Here is a 19408-nt window from a genome sequence, read left to right as displayed (position 1 = left end):
CACTCCTAACCAGACTCACCCAAGGCTGCACTGGTCGACCTTCTCAGTTGCAACCTGTTCCTGTTTGGAGGCTCAGAGCTGGCTGGGCTTCCCTTTCTACTTTCACTCGCTTATCTTCCAGTGGCAAAAGGATAACAGGCCTCTTTCCTCTGTCTCTGTCTCTCTCTCTTCTCTGTCTCTCTCTGTCTCTCTCTTGTGTCTGAGGGCAGGGGTTGGAGGGAGGAAATGCATGCCTTAGTGCACACGTGGAGGCCAGAGGACAACCTTGGGCATTGGTCCTCACCTCCACTGTTTGAGACAAGGCCTCTTTGTTCATGATGACTGTGTCCACTAGGCCTGTGAGACCCTGAAGGTTCTTACTTGCTGTAGAAATACTGTATTACACAGGTGGACTACAATTCCCAACTTTCCCTGGCTTCTGGGAATCCTAACTCACTTCCTCACACTTGTGTAGAAAATATTCTACCCACTGAGCCACCTGGCCAGCACCAGTCCTCCTGTTTTACCTACCGACTTGTTAAAAACAAACAACAAAAACCAAATCAACTCCAGCATATGTTAAGGAGGTACACAAAAGGCATGTCACGTCTTTTCTCTCTCTCTTTTGAAGGGAACATTGAGACAGGATCTCATGTAACCCAAGCTGGTCTCGAACTTCTGATCCTCCTGCCTCCACCCTGCAAGGCTAGGATTACAGGCCTGTGCTAGGCTCAGTATACATTTCTGACTGAAGTAGTGAAAGCCAGCGGCTTCCCCCGGGGGCCTCGGTTTTCTCACCTGTGGGGTGAAGCCAGCGCCTGCCTCCTTTACCTCAGGGATGCTCTGAGCTGATGACACTTTGGGTGGCATATGTTGATCCACAGTGTAAAAACAAACCACAAAACTACCACCCTCAGAAGAAGTCAGGTAGGCTAGCAAAAGGCACATCTTCTCTGTCCACAGCAAGCCATGTGCAGAAAGAGACCCCTGCCAAGCACACACATGTATTCTTAGAGACAGTTCAAACATGTTTCCTTCATTCTAGGCTTTTTAATTGTATTGCATTTGATGGCAAGAGGAGGGCAGAGGGTCACCTCACCGTGGTCCCTGGAGGCTGGTCCTGCTGCCTTCCTTTTCTCACCTGCTCATCTTTCCATTCTAGATATGCAGGCCTAGAGTTGAGGCCCCATCCCCCACCCCCTGGCCTGCCGCTGCCTCATGCTTTCTGCTTCTCTGTCTCTGCTGTGTTCTCACGCGTGCATGCTCTCTCCCCCCCGCGCCCCCCCCGCCCCGTCTCTCCTTCCCTCTCTTCCTCCCTCCCTCCCTCCCTCCCTCCCTCCCTTTCTTTGTCTCCTGTAGTCAAGATGGCCTTGAGCTCCCTAGGCAGATGACTTTGGAGTTCTGATCCTCTTTACCTCTCTGGTGATGGAATTACAGCCATCACCACAACGCCCAGGTTATTCAGGGCTTGGGATTGAACTCAGGGCCCCACACAGGCTAGTTTCTCTGTGTAGCACTGGCTGTCCTGGAACTTGTTCTGTAGACCAGGCTAGCCTTCAACTCAGAGATCACCTGCCTCTGCCACCCATAGTGCTGCGATTACAGATGTGAGTCCCTGGCCCAGCTCATTAGTCTACTTTTTCATTTGTTTTTCCAGACAGGGTTTCTCTGTGTAGCCTTGGCTGTCCTGGACTCACTTTGTTGACTAGGCTGGCCTTGAACTCACAGTGATTCACCTGCCTCTGTCTCCAGAGTGCTGGTATTAAAGGAGTGTGCCACCACGCCTGGCTCACTAGGCTACCTTTAAAAGTAACTGTGGCCTTAGGGTGTGCATAGGCCTCCATATGGAGCCACATAGAGATTAAAGTTTGTTTTTTCTCCTCATCCATGCTGAGTGCTGGGAGGTGTGACTCAGTTGGTAGAGTACTTGCCTAGCATTCACAGAGCACTGGGTTTAGTTCCCACGGCTACCTGAACCTAGATGTTTGGATCTTGCCAGCAGGATGACCAGAGGGTCAAGGCTTTGCTTTGGCTACTTAGTGAATTTGAGTCCATCGTGGAATACATGTGACGCTCTGTCTCAAAAGTAAATAAATGAATACAAAACTTTGAATTGTGCTTAAAAAGAGCATGCTTCTGGTCTGCCTGTCGACTGCCTTCTGCTGAGGCTGCGTCCCAGGGCCCAGCTTCTCACTCAGGGCTCATGTAGCCACAGTTTAGGCTTATCTAAGGGTAGACTTGTAACGCTTGTGTGTTTTGTTTTGGTTTTTTAAAGATTTTTTTTTTTTTAAGTTTTAAAAAGATTTTATGTATGGCACCTACAGGCCAGAAGAGGGCATCAGATCATATTGTAGATGGTTATGAGCCACTATGTGGTTGCTGGGGCTTGAACTCAGGACTGCTGGAAGAGCAGACAGTGCACTTATCCACTGAGCCATCTCTCCAGACTGCTTGTGTTATTTATTTTGTTGTTGTTGTTGTTGTTGTTGTTGTTGGAGCTTGAGCACAGAGCCTCACATATGCTAGGCAGTGCTTTACCACTGAACAGTACTCCCAGTTAGCTATTTTATATTATTAATTCATCAGTTAAGTTTCTTATTCCCAAAAAGAACGAAGCCAAGCCTAGTACCTACTATTTTGAGGCCAGTTTTATCAAAGCTACAGTTTGCCAGGGAGACAGTAAGTTAAAACAAGAGCAAAACATGTTGCTGTGCGTGAGAACTGGACAGTGTGTAGGAAAGTGGTAGAAAGAAGGGATTCTAGGGGTCCTGTTATTCAGAGAATGTTACTGTTGGGTTTTTCTTTTGTAAGTGTCAGTATGTAGATATCATACGTTCAGCTTTTCATGTGACATTGTCGAGTGTTAGCCAGTACCTTAGAAGCGCTTACTTTGAAAAGCTAAATGCTATACGCTCTCTCTATGTTTCTACTGTTTAACTTGTTTAACTTGGCCTCTCTTTTGAAACAGTCTTTTCCCAAATTTCTCAGTCTGGCTTTAACTTACCCTGGAGCCTAAAATTTATGGTTATCTCAGCTCCCTAAGAAGCCGGGATTACACACAGTCTGCACCACCAGGCTCGGCTATGTAAACGCTTCTCAAACATGTCCATTTAGCTCTCAGTGTATTGCCAAGAGGGTGGTTAGGTGCAGGCACCGCCGATATCAATGGGAAAGATGACGTAGAGAATTTTGAGTAATGAATCTCGGCATATAGAACCAAGAACACAATGGAGATTTGAGCCTTTTTCCAAATCAAGAACCTATACACTTTATTTCCATACACTTTTCCCCCCTAGACTTTTTCTTAGCTGGTTGGTGCCACTTGGGGTGATTTAAAGAGGCTGGCACATTGCTTAGCTGCTGCTGTTGGTGCTTGGCTTTTGGACTCCTTTTTTTTTTGGGAGTGGAAGGGCTCTTAGACTTGGTCTTGGTTTCATCTGTTTGTATTATTTGCCATGTGAGGTCCAATCTGTTTCACCATTGTCTAGAGGGAGGCAGTGTATGAAGAGTAAATACAGTAGCTAGTGGATCCCAAGAATGGCCTTTATTAACCTTATTTTGTTACAAAATAGATTGCTTCAAATTTGTGCTGCTGCCCTCTGTCTCCTGTTCATTTTCCAGCTTTTCATTGCTGTGCCACCATCTTTTGAAGTCTTTTAAAGAACTTGTTTGCCCTGTGATCAATTTTCATTGGAGACCGATTTCTCACCAGCAGTTTTCCCCTAAAATGTACTTCTGTCTATAAATACAGTTAAAAATATTTCTCACTTAATTAGAAGATGCTCCTCTTCCTGGGTAGATAGGTTGTGCATGTCCCAGTCTGGCCCCAGGCTCTTTTATTTAGGCAGAGAGCTGCTGTCATGGACACGACATGGCATGAAGAGCTCTTTCGTCTGCTTTGAGCCGTGTGGCCTTGGTTGAATTCTTTGATGGTCTTCTAATACTGTTTCCTCAGCTGTGAACTGGGGCAGTAATTTTGACTTACTGCATGGTTGTTGTCAGAGTTCCCTGTAATAGTGTTGATTGCATGTCAGATCCTGGAGGTGAATAGAAATCTCTTCACTTTAAAGATGAGATTGCCCATGGGACACGGCTTAGACATTGCAGAACCTAGTTTTGAACAGTGTGTGTGTGTGTGTGTGTGTGTGTGTGTGTGTGTGTGTGTGTGTGTGTGTGTGTGTGTGTGTGTGTTGTGCACGGATGCTCAGAAGGCTAGGAGGGCATTTGGATTCCCTGGAGCCAGAGTTACAGATGCTTGTGAGCTGCCTGGTGTGGGCACTGGGAAATGAGTCCTCTGAAAGAGCAGCCAGTGCTCCTAACTACTGAGCCGTCGCTTTAGTGCCCTCCAGCCTACCATTTTTGAGAAATAGTTTTATTCTGTAGCAAAGGGTAGTTGGCCTCAAACTTGTGGTCATTCTCCTGCGTCTGCTTCTCGTTCTCTATCTCATTACACATACGGGATTAATTACACACGGTGTGTGTGTGCATTTTAAAAGAAGCATTTGGAAGAGAGTTGAACAAATAGAATTGTATATAATTAGTTATAATGACACTGTTTTACCATAAACTCTGTGAAGTATTTCCATTTTTCCTAGCCCCTGCCACTATTCTTATCCCAGATTAGGTAAAGAAAGTGGTGAGTGTAAGACATTTACCTGATGTGTTAGTAAGCTTCTGGTCATTGCCAGGTGTCCTCTTGAAAGCTGTGTGGGACGGCTCTTGGAGTACGTAGGTGGTTGCACGGATTTCACATTGGCATTTTGAAGGCAGCTCTCTCGCTTGTAGCTTGAGCGCACACAGGATAAGCTGCAGACTGTTCCTAAAGAACTGGAGTGAGCTCCTGTATGCCCTTCCAAACTGGCTCTGCTTCTTCCTTAATGAACTCCTAATAAGCAGTGGGTCAAAAAGACCAGAAGTCTTCACCAAGCACAGTCTTTAGAAGGTTAAATTTTTCTCTAGAAGCTGCTGGCTGTGATGAGCTCCCCATCTGCACACAGTAAGGAGTACTTGGTGACACTGGCATCCTGGTTCAGGAGGCATCCTGTGTTCTCTCAGGCATCAGCTTTGGGGCACTAGCCAGTCAGGTATGCTGCAGATAACATCAAAGAAAGAATGGTCTTTACACAGTGATTTTCACATCACCCAGAATGGTTTGGACAGTAAGCTTGCTTTTGTCCAGAAGGAGCCAGCTTAAAAAAGGAAAAAAAAGTCTACATTGTCCTGGTATTAAAGAATAGGAATAAATGAAAGTCAAAAGAAGTGGGAGAGTTAGCCTTGGAGGAGAGTGACTGAAAGGGATTTGTGATGCTAGGTTCTGGGAAGAGGCTGCAGCCTCCGACCTAGGCTGAGGCTCGGCCATAGACAATAGGGCCTAATTGACTGGGGTTGAAAGCTGGAGCCAGCTGTCACCTCTGGCAGGGTGGTCAGGGCCTCCTGTCTGTGAACTGTTGGATTTTAAGGGAGACTTACTTTACAACTGTGAACAGTGACTGTCACAGTGTTTTCCTCTGCCACTCCTGGCAGCTCAGAGAGAAAGAATACCATTGGGAATGGTGAGCGTAGGCCCTGGTCCTGCAAGAGTGAGGTGGCAAGAGTGCTGGCATCCAATCCCTTGCCAATGCTTTTCTTTTCTTGACTTTCGTTTTTTACTAATTCTCTCATATTACATCTCAATGGTTATCCCATCCCTTGTATCCTCCCATTCCTCCCTCCCTCCCCACTTTCCCCCTACTTACCTCCCCTATGACTGTGACTGAGGAGGACCTCCCCCCCTGTATATGCTCATAGGGTATCAAATCTCTTCTTGGTAGCCTGCTATCCTTCCTCTGAGTGCCACCAGGCCTCCCCATCGAGGGGACATGCGCAAATATGGGGCACCAGAGTTTGTGTGAAAGTCAGTCTCCACTCTCCACCTGTCCATTGGCTAGATCTGTGTAGGGTTTTAAAATTTACTGCACGTATTGTGCTTGGCTGGTGCCATAGTTTGAGCACGAACCCTGGGCCCAGATCCGCCTGTCATAATGTTCTTCTTGTAGGATTCTAGGACCCTCTGGATCCTTCTATTTCCCCATTCTCCCATGCTTCTCTCACCTAGAGTCCCAATAGGATGTCCTCACCTCTATCCCACTTTCCTGGTAAGTGTAGACTTTCATAAGACATGCCCCTTGGACTAGTGTCCAATTATAAGTGAATATATGCCATTTGAGTCTATCTGCTTCTGGGTTAACTCACTCATGATCATTTCTACTTCAACCCATTTGTCCACTAATTGTACAGTGCCAGTGAGGGGCTCTCATAGTTTCCACAACAATCCAAGTGTAAAAAGAGGAATGCAAATTTTGCATGGAGATATGTGAGATCTGTGACAGGTGTTGCCACAACATTTTTGGTTCTACTTGCAAAGGGCATTGGAGTATCCTCTGGGTTCACTTACTTCCTGGTCTATCCCCAGGAAGGCATAGATTTGGGGCCTATATTATCATTGTTAGCACTCCTGTTGTGCTTGCTATTGAGGTGGAGATGGTCCTTGCTGTGATGTACATGTGAAATGTCCCCTATAGATGCTGTGTTTGAACATGTGGTCCCCAGCAGGTGATCCTGTCTTGGGAAATTGGGGTCCAGCTTTAGGAGGTGGGGGTCTAGCTCCAGAAAGCATTTTTCTGGCCTGGCATCAGAGGTGTAAGAACCGCATGCTAACGCTTGCTAACACTCCCACCACCATGTCTTCCCTGTTCCCTCATGGTGTGAGCCAAAACCAGACCTTCAGCAAGTTGCTTCTTGCTGGACACTTGTTGCCCACAGAGGCACTAATACAGTCCTTCTGGACAGGAGTGTGCCCATCCCTCATGGGTCCATGGCTGCTGTGACCTCACAAAGAGCCACTGTGAAGGATGACTGGTACCTGTGGGCTGGTTTTTGTCTTTCTAGCACAGAGAGCTAGAGTGTGGTGATCTGTGGGACTTCCACTTTGGTGGAGTTTTCACCTGGAATATTGGTGAAGTTTGGCTTTGGATGCTGGCATCCAGGATGCTGGCAACGATTTAGGTTTGACAGAGTGAGCCTTTCCTCACACTCTCAGGTATGCTTTGGGGCTGTTGGTGGTAGCTTTTTATTTTACTCTTTTACATTTATGGTTTGGTTTCAGAATTTAATTTTTCTATATTTTAAAGGTTTGTTGTTAGTTTTCCTTCATTTGTTTTTACTACTCATTTCCTTTGTGTTTTATTTCTTTTGTATTAATTTATTCAGATTACATCTCAATTGTGCTACCCTCCCTGTATCCTCCCATTGCTCCCTCCCTCCCTCTTTCACCCTATTTCCATCCCCTCTAACAGAAAGCGACCTCATCCCCCACCATATGGTCACAGCCTATCAAGTCTCATCTTGGTAGCCTGATTATTCTTTCTCTGAGTGCCGCCAGGCCTCCCCACCAAGGGGAAGTGGTCAAATATGGGGCCCCTGAGTTCATGTCAGAGTCAGTCCCCACTCTCCACACAGCTGTGGAGAATGTCCTGTGCATTGGCTCAGTAGGGGTTCGATGTTTACTGCGTGTGTTGTCCTGGGTTGGTGCAGTAGTTTAAGTAGACACCCCTGGGCCCTGATTCACCCGTCACAATGTTCTTCTTATAGGTTTCTAGGACCCTCTGGGTCCTTCTATTTCCTTATTCTCCCACACATCTCTCACTTAGGTCCCAATAGGAAGTCTCCACATCTAACCCAATCTCCTGGTAAGTAAAGACTTTCATGGGACATCCTTTTTGGGCTTGTGTTCAATTATAAGTGGGTATATACCATGTGAGTCTTTCTGGGTCTGGGTTAAGTCACTGAGTATGATCATGTCTAGTTCCATCCATTTGCCTGCAAATCTCAGGATTTCCCTGTTTTTTGTTTTGGTTTTATTTTGGTTTTTCGAGACAGGGTTTCTCTTTGTAGCCTTGGCTGTCCTGGACTCCCTTTGTAGACCACGTTGGCCTTGAACTCACAGTGATCCGCCTGCCTCTGCCTCCCAAGTGCTGGAATTAAAGTTGTGGGCCACCATGGGTTTGCCACCATGCCTGACTCCATTTCCCTGTTTTTAATAGCTGATCAGTATCCCATAGTGTAAAATGTACCACTGTTGCTTTATCAATTCTTCGACTGAGGGAAATTCAGCTTGTTTCCTGGTTCTGGATATGATGAATACCTCTGCTATGAACATGGCTGGGCATATGTCTTTGTTGTGTGGTGGAACATCTTCTGGGATTATTCCAAGGAGTGGCATAGCTGGGTCTTGAGGTAGCGCTATTCCCAGTTTTCTGAGAGAGCACCAGATACATTTCCAAAGTGGTTGTACAAGTTTGTACTCCCACCCGCAAGGAAGGCATGTTGCTCTTTCTCCACATCCTAGCCAGCATGTGGTGTCACTTGAGGTTTAGATCTTAGCCATTTTTATGGGTGTAAGGTGGAATCTCAGAGTCATTTTAATTTGCATTTCTCTGCTGAATAAGAGGCTGAGCATTGCTTTAAGTGTTTCTCTGCCATTTGATAGTCCTGTGCTGAGAATTCTCTGTTTAATCCTGAGCCCCATTTCTTTTTTTTTTTTTTTTTTTTTTTTTGTTAGATTTTTTTTTAAATTAATTTATTCTGGTTACATCTCAATGTTTATCCCATCCCTTGTATCCTCCATTCCTCCCCCCCCCCTATTTTCCCATTATTCCCTCCCCTCTGACTGTTCCTGAGGGGATTACCTCCCCCTGTATATTCTCATAGGGTATCAAGTCTCTTCTTGGCAACCTGCTGTCCTTCCTCTGAGTGCCACCAGGTCTCCCCCTCCAGGGGACATGGTCAAATGTGAGGCACCAGAGTACGTGAGAAAATCATATCACACTCTCCACTCAACTGTGGAGAATATTCTGACCATTGGCTAGATCTGGGTAGGGGTTTAAAGTTTACCTCCTGTATTGTCCTTGGCTGGTGCCTTAGTTTGAGCGGGACCCCTGGGCCCAAATCTGCCTATCATATTGTTCTACTTGTAGGTTTCTAGGACCCTCTGTATCCTTTTATTTTGCTATTCTCCCATGCGTCTCTCATTTAGAGTCCCAATAAGATGCCCTCCCGCCTGTCCCAGTTTCCTGGTAAGTGAAGGCTTTCGTGGGACATGCCCCTTGGGCTAGTATGCAGATATAAGTGAGTATATACCATTTGATTCTTTCTGCTTCTGGGTTAACTCACTCATTATGATCATTTCTAGCTGAGCCCCATTTCTTAATTGGTTTCTTTTGCTTGGTGGTGTTTAATTTTTTGACTTCTTTATATACTTTGGATATTAGACCTTTGTCAGATGTAGGGTTGGTGAAGATCTTTTCCCAGTCTGTAGGCTGTTGCTTTCTTCTGTCGACAGTGTCTCCTGCCTTACAGAAGCTTCTCAGCCTCATGAGGTCCCATTTATTAATTTTTGACCTTAAGGCTTGGGCTGTTGGAATTCTGTTCAGGAAGTTGTCTCCTGTGCCAATGAGTCCCGGGCTCTTCCCTACTTTTTCTTCTAACTGACTGCGTGTCTCTGGTTTTATGTGGAAGTCTTTAATTCACTTGGACTTGAGATTTGTGCATGGTGATCAATATGAGTCTACTTACATTTTTCTACATGTAGACATCCAGTTAGACCCGTACCCTTTGTTGAAGATGTTTCCCTTTTTCCATTGAATAGATTTGCCTTCTTTTTCAAAAATCAAGTGTCAATATGTGTGTGGATTTATTTCTGGGTCTTCCATTTGATTCAATTCCATTGATCAACCATCCTATTGCTATGCCTGTACCATACTGTTTTAATTACTGTTGCTCTATAGTACATCTTGAGATCAGGTATGGAGATACCTATGGAGGAACTTTTATTGTACAGGATTCTTTTCGCTATTCTGGGTTTTTTTGTTTTTGTTTTTCTTTTTTTTTTTATCATACAATTTTTATTTTTACTTATTTATCTGTCTTGGAGATATCTTTGTTCATTCAGTGAATCAGCATTTGTAAAAGGCTCATAATAGTGGCTAGAAGATTTAAAGTACAAGAAATGTAAGCTATTCTTTCAAATAAGCGCATACAGGTGGATTTTCTAGTTTCTTTTTAGTGGCTTTCTTTTTTTTTCTTTTTTATTATTAATTTATTCATATTACATCTCAGTTGTTAGCCCATCTCTTGTATTCTCCCATTCCTCCCTTCCTCCTGCTTCCCCCCTACTCCCCTCCTCTAGTCTGTGACTAAGGCGGATCTCCTCCTTCGGTATATGCTCATAGGGTATCGAGTCTCTTCTTGGTGACCTATTAACTTTCTCTGAGTGCCACCAGGCATCCGCATCCGAGGGACATGGTCAAATATGCAGCACCAGAGTTTGTGTGAAAGTCAGATCTCCTCCTCCACTTAACGTGCAGAATGTCCTGTCCATCGGCTAGTCTGGGTAGGGGTTCGAAGTTTACTGCCTATATTTTCCTTGGCTGGTGCTATAGTTTGAGGAGGACCCCAGGGACCAGACCCGCCTGTAGTTTTCCAGGACTCTCTGGATCCTTCTATTTCCTCATTCTCCCAGGCTTCTCACACCTAAAGTCTCAATAGGATGTCCTCCCCTCTGACCCACTTTCCTGGTAGGTAAAGTTTTTCATGGGGACATACCCCTTGAAAAAGTGTGTCGATATAAGTGAGTATATACCATTTAACTCTTTTTGCTTCTGGGTGAACTCACTCATTATGATAATTTCTAGTTAAATCCATTTGTCCACAAATTTCGGGAATTCCTTGTTTTTAATAGCTGAGTAGTATTCCATGGTGTAAATGTACCACAGTTTCTTCATCCATTCTTCTACTGGGGGACACGTAAGCTGTTTCCATGTTCTGGCTATTATGAATAAGGCAGCTATGAACATGGTTGAGCATATGTCCCTGTTGTGTGGTAGAGCATCTTCTGGGTATATTCCAAGGAGTGGAAAAATGAGTCTTGAGGAAGCCCTATTCCTATTTTTCTGAGAAAGCGCCAGATAGCTTTCCAAAGTGGTTGTACTAGTTTGCATTCCCAGCAGCAATGAAGGAGTGTTCCTCTTTCTCCACATCCTCGCCAGCATGTGGTGTGAGTTGAGTTATTGATCTTAGCCATTCTGATGGGTGTAAGATGGAATCTCAGTGTCGTTTTGATTTGCATTTCTCTGATGACTAAGGAGGTTGGGCATTTCTTTAAGTGTTCTTAGCCATTTGATATTCCTCTGTTGAGAATTCTCTGTTTAGTTCTGAGCCCCATTTCTCTATTGGGTTATTTGGTTTGGTGGTGTTTAATTTCTTGAGTTCTTTATATATTTTGGATATTAGACCTTTGTCAGATGAAGGGTTGGCGAAGATCTTTTCCCAGTCTGTAGGCTGTTGCTTTGTTCTCTTGACAGTGTCTCCTGTCTTACAGAAGCTTCTCAGCCTCATGAGGTCTCATTATTAATTGTTGACGTTAAGGCCTGGGCTGTTGGTGTTCTGTTCAGGAAGTTGTCTCCTGTGCCTATGTGTTCCAGACTCTTCCCCACTTTTTCCTCTAACTGGATTAATGTCTCTGGTTTTAGATTGAGGTCTTTAATCCACTTGGACTTGAGTTTTGTGCATGGTGACAAATAGCGGTCTAATTGCATTTTTCTACATGTAGACCTCCAGTTAGACCAGCACCATTTGTTGAGGTTGCTGTCGTTTTTCCATTGAATAAATTTGGCTTCTTTGTCAAAAATCAAGTGACCAAATGTGTGTGGATTCATCTCTAGGTCTTCAGTTCGATTCCATTGATCCACTAGCCTATTGCTGTGCCAGTACCATGCTGTTTTAATTACTGTTGCTTTATAGTACAGCTTGAGATCAGGTATGGAGATTCCTCCAGAGGATCTTTTATTGTATAGGATTATTTTTGCTATTCTGGGCTTTTGGGTTCTCCATATGAAGTTGAGAATTGTTCTTTTCAATATCTTCAAAATATTTTATAGGTATTCTGATAGGGATTGCATTGAATCTGTGAATTGCCTTTGGTAAGATGGCCATTTTTACTATGTTAATTCTCCCGATCCACGAACAAGGTGGATCCCACTATCTTCTGATGTCATTTTCAATCTCTTTCTTCAGAGATTTAAAGTTTTTTCAAATAGGTCCTTCACTTGCTTGGTTAGGGTTACTCCTAGATATTTTATATTGCTTGTGGCTATCGTGAAGGGAGTAGTTTTCCTAATTTCTTCCTCTGTGTTTGTCATTTGTATATAGGAAAGCTACTGACTTTTTTGAGTTTATTTTGTATCCAGCCAATTTGCTGAAGGTGTTTATCAGCTGTAGAAGTTCTCTGGTGGAATTTTGGGGGTCACTTATATACACTGTCATATCATCTGCAGATAGGGATAATTTGACTTCTTCCTTTCCCATTTGGATCCCCTTGATCTCCTTTTGACGTCTTATTGCTCTGGCTAGAACTTCAAGAACTATATTGAAGAGTATGGGGAAAGTGGGCAGCCTTGTCTGGTCCCCGATTTTAGAGGGATTTTCCTTGAGTATCTCTCCATTTAATTTAATGTTGGCTATTGGTTTGCTGTATATAGCCTTTATTATGTTTAGATAAGTGCCTTGTATTCCCGAATTCTCCAGAACTTTAAACATAAATGGGTGCTGGATTTTGTCAAATGCTTTTTCTGTATCTAAAGAGATGATCATGTGGTTTTTCTCTTTCAGTTTGTTTATATGGTGGATTACATTGATGGATTTCCATATGTTAAACCATCCCTGCATGCCTGGAATGAAGCCTACCTGGTCATGGTGAATGCTGTCTTTGATACGCTGTTGTATTCGCTTTGGGAATATTTTGTCGAGTATTTTTGCATCAATGTTCATAAGAGAAAATTGGTCTGAAATTCTCTTTTTTTGTTGGGTCTTTGTGGGTTTTAGGTATCAATGTGACTGTGGCCTCATAGAATGAATTTGGTAATATTCCATCCATTTCTATCTTTCAAAATAGCTTGAATAGTATCGGTATTAGCTCCTCTTTGAAGGACTGGTAGAATTCTGAGCTGAAACCATCTGGCCCTGCGCTTTTTTTGGTTGGGAGACTATCAATGGTTGCTTCTATTCCTATAGGCGAAATAGGGCTATTTAATTTGTTTATCTGGTCTTGATTCAATTTTGGCAAATGGAATCGGTTGAGGAAATTGTCCATTTCCCTTAGATTTTCAAATTTTGTGGCATAAATGCCTTTAAAGTAGGTTCTTATGATTCTTTGTATTTCTTTGGTGTCTGTTGTTATGTCTCCCTTTTCATTTCTCATTTTGTTCATTTGGATAGTGTTTCTCTGTCTTTTAATTAGATTGGCTAACGGTTTGTCTATCTTGTTAATTTTCTCAAAGAACCAGCTCTTGGTTTTGTTGATTCTTTGAATTGTTCCCTTTGTTTCAGGTTATTGATTTCAACCCTGAGTTTGGTTATTTCCAGATGTCTCCTCCTCTTGGGTGTTTTCTGCTTCTTTTTTTCCTAGGCCTTCCACATATGTCATTCAGTTGCCTATATGAGATGTTTCCAATTTCTTTATAAAAGCACTTAGCACTATGAATTTTCCTCTTAGCACTGTTTCAGTGTGTCCCACAAATTCATTTTCATTGAATTTCAGGAAGTCCTTAATTTCTTATTTCTTCCCTAACTCAGGTGTCATTAGGTAGAGTTGTTTCGTTTCCATGTGTGGGTAGGCTTTTTGTTCTTTCTATTGTTGTTGAAGTCCAGCTTTAGACCATGGTGATCTGATTGGACAAAGTATTATTTCAAACTTCTTGTTTCTGTGGAGGGTTGCTTTGTGACCTACTATATGATCAATTTTGGTGAAAGTTGGAGTGTTGAAGTCTGCCACTGTTAATGTGTGGGGATCGATGTGTGGTTCAAGCTTTGTCAATAGTTCTTTTACAAATGTGGGTGCCCTTATATTGGGAGTGTAGGTGCTTAGAATTGTGAAGTCCTCCTGGTTGACTTTACCTTTGATGAGTGAAGTGTCCTTCCTCATCTCTTTTGAATCATCTTGGTTGAAAGTCTATTTTATCTGATATTAAATGGGCTACACCAGCTTGCTTCTGTGTCCCTTTTCTTGGAATACCTTTTTCAAGCCTTTTACCCTGAGGTAATGTGTATCCTTGTGGCTGAGCTATGTTTCTTGAATGCAGAAGAATGTTGGGTCTTGTGTATGCATCTAATCAGTTAGTCTGTGTCTTTGTGTTGGAGAATTGAGACCATTGATGTTGAGAGATATTAATGACCAGTGACTGTTATGTCCCTTGATTTTGATGTTGGTTGCATTAGTGTGTTTGTGTGATTTTGTTCTTGTGATGGTGTAGTTATCTATTTCCCATGTAATGTTGGTTGTAGCTGTCACTTTGGGTTGGAGGTTTCCTTCTAGTAACTTTGTAAGACTGGATTTGTGGATAGGTACTGTTGAATTTGCTTTTGTCGTGGCATATCTTGTTTTTCTCCATGAATAGTTATTGACAGTTTCTCTGGGTATAGTAGTCTGGCCTGTCATCTGTGGTCTCTTAGGGTTTGCAGGACCTCTGTCCAAGCCCTTCTGGCTTTTATGGTCTCTGCTGAGAAGTTGAGTGTAATTCTGATAGGTTTGCCACTAGATGTTACTTAGCCCTTTTCCCTTGCCACTTTTACTATGTTGCTTTTTTTTCCAGTATATTTTGATTTTTATGTGGCAGGAAGATTTTCTTTTCTGGTCTATTCTATTTGGGTTGTGTAGGCCTGTTGTATGTTTTTATGCATCTCCTTCTTTACATTGGGGAGTTTTTCTTCTATGATTTTTGTTGAAAATACTTTCTGTGCCTTGGAGTCGGGCATCTTCTCTTTCCTCAATGCTTATTATCCTCTGGGTTCGTTTTTTCATGGTGTCCTTGATTTCTTGGATGTTTTGTGTCACGAAATTTTCAGATTTAGAATTTTCTTTGATGGTTGCTACAAGTATTACAATTTTATCTTTGAGTCGCGGCATTCGTTCCTCTGTCTCTTGGATTCTGTTAGAGAAGCTCACCTCTCTGTTGCTTGCTTGCTTCTCTAAGTTCTCTCATTCCCGTTTTTCTTCTATCTGTGCCTTTATCATGGTTTTTGTTCTCATCTTCACGTCTTGAACGGTTTTATTGATTTCCTTCATGTGGTTGTATTATCCATAATTTCCTCCTGTACCTCTCGATAGTCCTGTTTCATTTCTTCCACCTGTTTCACTGCATCTTCCTGCATTTGTTTTTGTTTTTAATTCATTTCCTCCATTATCATCTTTATTACTAAGGATCTGAGGTCATTTTCTTGTATTTCAATTGTGTCTGAGTTCTCAGGGTTGCTTATCTTGGGACACGTGGTATCTGGAGATGTCACATTGTTTTGGATTTTGTTGTTTGAATTTTTACACTGGCCTTTAGTCAGTCTTCTTGCTGTCTCTGATGTTGTAAGGTAGCTTCTGGTGTCCTTCACTGGTTGTTGAGAGAGGATTGTGGGTAAGTGATATAGGGCAAGGGCCCTTACACCTGTGGGGATCAGGAAACTCTCCCTGGAATAGGCAAGTGACCTGGTGTCAGTTGCAGGAGACTTTGCTCGATACCCTGGGCTCCCTGCTGGGTCAGCAGTGGTAGGCCCTGGTGGTTTGCAGTCCCAGGAACAGTTGAGGTAGTGTATGTAGAGATAGCTATGCTGTATTTGGCTGGGCTTTGAATACCCTGCCCTCAGGTCTCAAGTATGTGGATCCTGGGCTCAGGTCACCCTAGAGTGCCTGAACCCCTGCTGGCTTCTAGTAGTTGTTTTAGGTTTCTGCTTGATTCATCCAGGCAGTGTGGCCTAGCAATGCCCAGCATGGAGAGTGCAGCTACTGCCTTGTGACTGTTTGTTAGTTGGCTAGATTTCTGCCCTATCCCCTCAGTCCTGTCCAGCCCCTACCAAGAACATGGGAGGCCCTGCTGGGCTGTGGAGCCTGCCTAGGCCAGGTCAGTTCTGCTGACCTGTGTAGAAAGTCTGCTGGGTTAGGTTGCTAGGTTTGTGCCGGTCTTATTCAGAGTGCACAACTGAAGCAGTTCAGTCCCAATGGGTTGGGCAGCTAGTTATTTTTCTACCCTATCCCCTCAGTTAGGCCCAGCCTCCCTTGAGATCATGGGAGGGCCTGCTAGGCTGTGGAGCCTGGCTAGGTAGGGTCAGTTTTTCCGTACTGTGCAGCGACAGTCCCTGGGTCAGTAGCTAGGTTCCTGGCCTGGTCCCATTCAAAGCGCACAGCTGTGGCTGGATATGTGTCCACAGCTGCCAGGGCCCAGTGTGTCCCCTGGGGCTCTCTACGGACAGGAACCAGGCAGGTGGTGGGGTAGTGTGAGGACAGATCCACCAGTTTCCCTGAGATTTCCCCAGGCCAGGAGCTCTCGTGTTTACTGCCACGAGTTCAGTCCCATCCGCCCAGTTCATGCGACTTTACAGGCCGGTTTCAGTCCAGACCCTGGGGACTGGTCTCCCTTCCTCCTTGGGCCATTGGATGACCAGGGGCCAGACCTGCCTGAGGTCTGCACTGTGTGGATCCCTATTACATAGTGATTTCCAGGTCTTGCATTCTTTGGCCCCCAGTAGGGTCCTTAGTCTCCTTCCTGTAGATCAGATACAGTTCAGTGCTGCCATCTTGAAATTCTCCTCTTTTATTTCTTGTGGATTTGGCTAGTTCTTATTTTCCTATGATCTTAACATGCATCTTTTTGTGGTTTGGGAAATCTATCTTTATTACTGTTGGAAATTTTGGCCATGTTTGTGCTTAACCCACTTTATTCTTCCTTTTATCCTGCATCTCTAGTTGGTGTTTATGGTGATCATTTACCCCAAACAACGATGAAGAATTGGCGCTGGATTAACGACATAGGTTTGGATGGCTTTGATGACCTGACTATAACAGAACACTATAACTTCATAAGAACACTTGGGACAGGATCCTATGGTGATGTGAAGCTGGCAAGTCATCGCCTCACGCAAAATGAAGTAGCAGTAAAGCTTCTCCCAAAAGGCAAGATGGACACCACCCTCATGTCAGAAATCGAAATATTGAAATCTGTAGACCACCCAAATATCATTAAACTTTTACACTTAATCGAGACTGCAAAACATACTTACATAATTATGGAATATGCCTCGGGAGGAGAGCTGCTGGACAAGATCCTAGCATTTGGCTACTTACCAGAGAAGGAGTCCTGTAGACTTTTTACACAAGTGGGGTGTGCAATTCATTATTGTCATCGGAAAGGAATTGCCCACAGGGACATAAAGCCTGAGAATATTTTAGTGGACAGCAAAGGAAACATAAAACTTTGCGATTTCGGGTTCAGCGCTAAGGTCACAACGGGACAGAGGTTGAAGGATCGTTGTGGGACCCTCCCTTATTGTGCCCCAGAACTCTTTAAAGGTGAAGCCTATGATGCTTTCTCCATTGACATCTGGAGCTTGGGCGTTCTGTTGTACCTCATGTCTACAGGGTACCTGCCTTTCTATGGCCATACGCGGGCAAGAACAAAGAGGAAGATCATGGTAGGAACATACTCCAAGAAATTCAACTTGTCACCAGAGCTTTGGGAGGTTATTACTAATTTGTTAACTGTGAACCCTGGGCAAAGACCAAGAATAGGTGACCTCATGAACTTCGCATGGTTGAAGCATGGTGGTGAAGGTTCTCCTAGTTCTTTTAGCAACAACAGTGCTGACAGCCACCCAGACCCCAATGTCATGGTCACGATGGGCGCGCTGGGATACAAGCCATGCGAGATAAAGAAATCTCTCCAGGAGAAAAAATTTGATGAGGTGATGGCCACCTACCTCATCCTTAGGCAACAGTCACCCTGTGGGGGCCACTTTATAAAAAAAGTGAAGCCCAGGCAGTCTAACCTTCAAGAGACAACACTGAAGAGGGCATCTAGTGTCCCTTCCCTAACACAGTCGTCGTACCCCACTCCTGAGAATGTCAGAAACTGTAGGAGGAGGATCAGTATGCCACCCATCCTCAACTTCTTGAACATGAGTGAAACCCCTGTTCTCCCAATCCGCCTTGTTAGTGTCCAAGAGGACTCTGTCATGAGCGTCATCTGGGCAGATACCAACATCTATAACGCCTATATTGTAAGACAGAGCAGCACATCTTCACAATGTCTTGGAATGTACTCTAGCCAGTCATCCTTGGATGAGTTCAAGGCTTGTTCTAGAACTTACGAGAACAAGTTGTCCTCACAGAGTATTACATCTCATCATGTCCCTGTGGAGGAAGGGCAGTGTAAAATAATTAACATACCCCCTGAAAAAATTAGCTCCTCTGTCCCACAAGCCTCACCTCAGGAAGACCGCAGTGGACAGCCCTATGAAGTGACACTAGCAGGAACAGAGAACGGCAACACCTCAAAAGAAAATTCATTTTCCATCTCCAATGAGGAGGCCCAGGATGAGGGTGTACAAAAAGAGCCATCTTCTCCAGAGACAACCCCAGGGAGATCTCAGTTACCAGCACCAGACTGTACCAAGAGTACCCTTCAGAAACGCATCTGGAAGACCTTGAGGAGAGGCTTCCTGAGAGGGATGGGGGGGTTATTTTGTTGCGTGACAGGTGAAAAGCGGGAGCGCCTAGCCAACAGAAAAGTCCTGGCTAGGAGCTAAACGGGCTGTGGAGTCAGCCGTCGTACCAGGTAGGTGGAGAAGCTACAGTGCACCTCTGCATCTAGGCTTACTTTTTCTTTTAATGATGTCACTTCACTCTCTCTTTTTTCTTTCTTCTTTCCATCTTTCTTTTCTTGAGACAGGTTTTCCTTGTTCAGCCTTGTCTGTCTTGGACTCACCTTGTAGACTAGCCTGGCCTCGAACTCACAGAGATCTGCCTGCCTCTCTCTCCCCCCAAAGTGTTGAGATTACAGGCATGTGGCACTGCACCTGGCTTAATGTCCTATAAAGAAAAAAGTATTTCGTGTGTGTGTGTGTGTGTGTGTGTGTGTGTGTGTGTGTGTGTGTGTGTGTAGGTTAATGTACAGGAGTCACTTGTCTGTACCATGTGAGCCATGGATAATGGTGCTGTTTCCTGGACTAAACAGTATGCTTTCAGAGAAACAGATAAGAATTCACATCTTAGGCTGTGGTGATCATATGTTATAACCCTGGAAAGCAAATTCCACAGTATCTTTTCTGAGAAACTTGAGTGGTAGGTAGACTGCAGAGGATGGTGACTCAGCACTGGGCATCGATGCTGGGGAAGGGTTGGCAAGGGGGCAATGAATCCCTTGGGAGGAAGCAGCCTGAGGGCTCATGCCAGCCAAGTGGCAGCACAGCCAAGCATACGTCCTGTATATTTATTTCTATGAAGAGGCCCCCACCGTGTTATGTCAGTTCTAACTGCTGTTGGAGGAACTGTGCTCCCTGTGGGCTGATAGGGAGT

The 19408-nt window shown here is 44.2% G+C and overlaps 2 protein-coding genes across 2 annotated transcripts in view; one reads left to right on the top strand and one right to left on the bottom strand.

The window, feature by feature from the left end:
• Efcab8 (EF-hand calcium binding domain 8) overlaps positions 1-4434 on the bottom strand; it is a 60466-nt gene extending 56032 nt beyond the window's left edge. Inside the window, exons 1-2 of the mRNA XM_051144820.1 lie at positions 4334-4434; positions 284-374 (exon numbers count right to left, since the gene is read on the bottom strand). Coding sequence (XP_051000777.1) covers positions 284-374; positions 4334-4434 — 192 coding nt within the window. The remainder of the gene's footprint in view (positions 1-283; positions 375-4333) is intronic.
• Positions 4435-16836: 12402 nt separating this feature from the next.
• On the top strand, positions 16837-18639 carry LOC127188336 (sperm motility kinase X-like). The gene has a single exon (XM_051144819.1). The coding sequence runs from the start codon at positions 16837-16839 to the stop codon at positions 18637-18639; it is 1803 nt and encodes a 600-aa protein (XP_051000776.1).
• The last annotated feature ends 769 nt before the right edge of the window (positions 18640-19408 follow it).

Source organism: Acomys russatus, chromosome 4, assembly GCF_903995435.1.
Source record: "Acomys russatus chromosome 4, mAcoRus1.1, whole genome shotgun sequence".
In the NCBI taxonomy this organism is placed as follows: Eukaryota; Metazoa; Chordata; class Mammalia; order Rodentia; family Muridae; genus Acomys; species Acomys russatus.
This window is presented reverse-complemented; position numbering and strand designations above follow the sequence as displayed.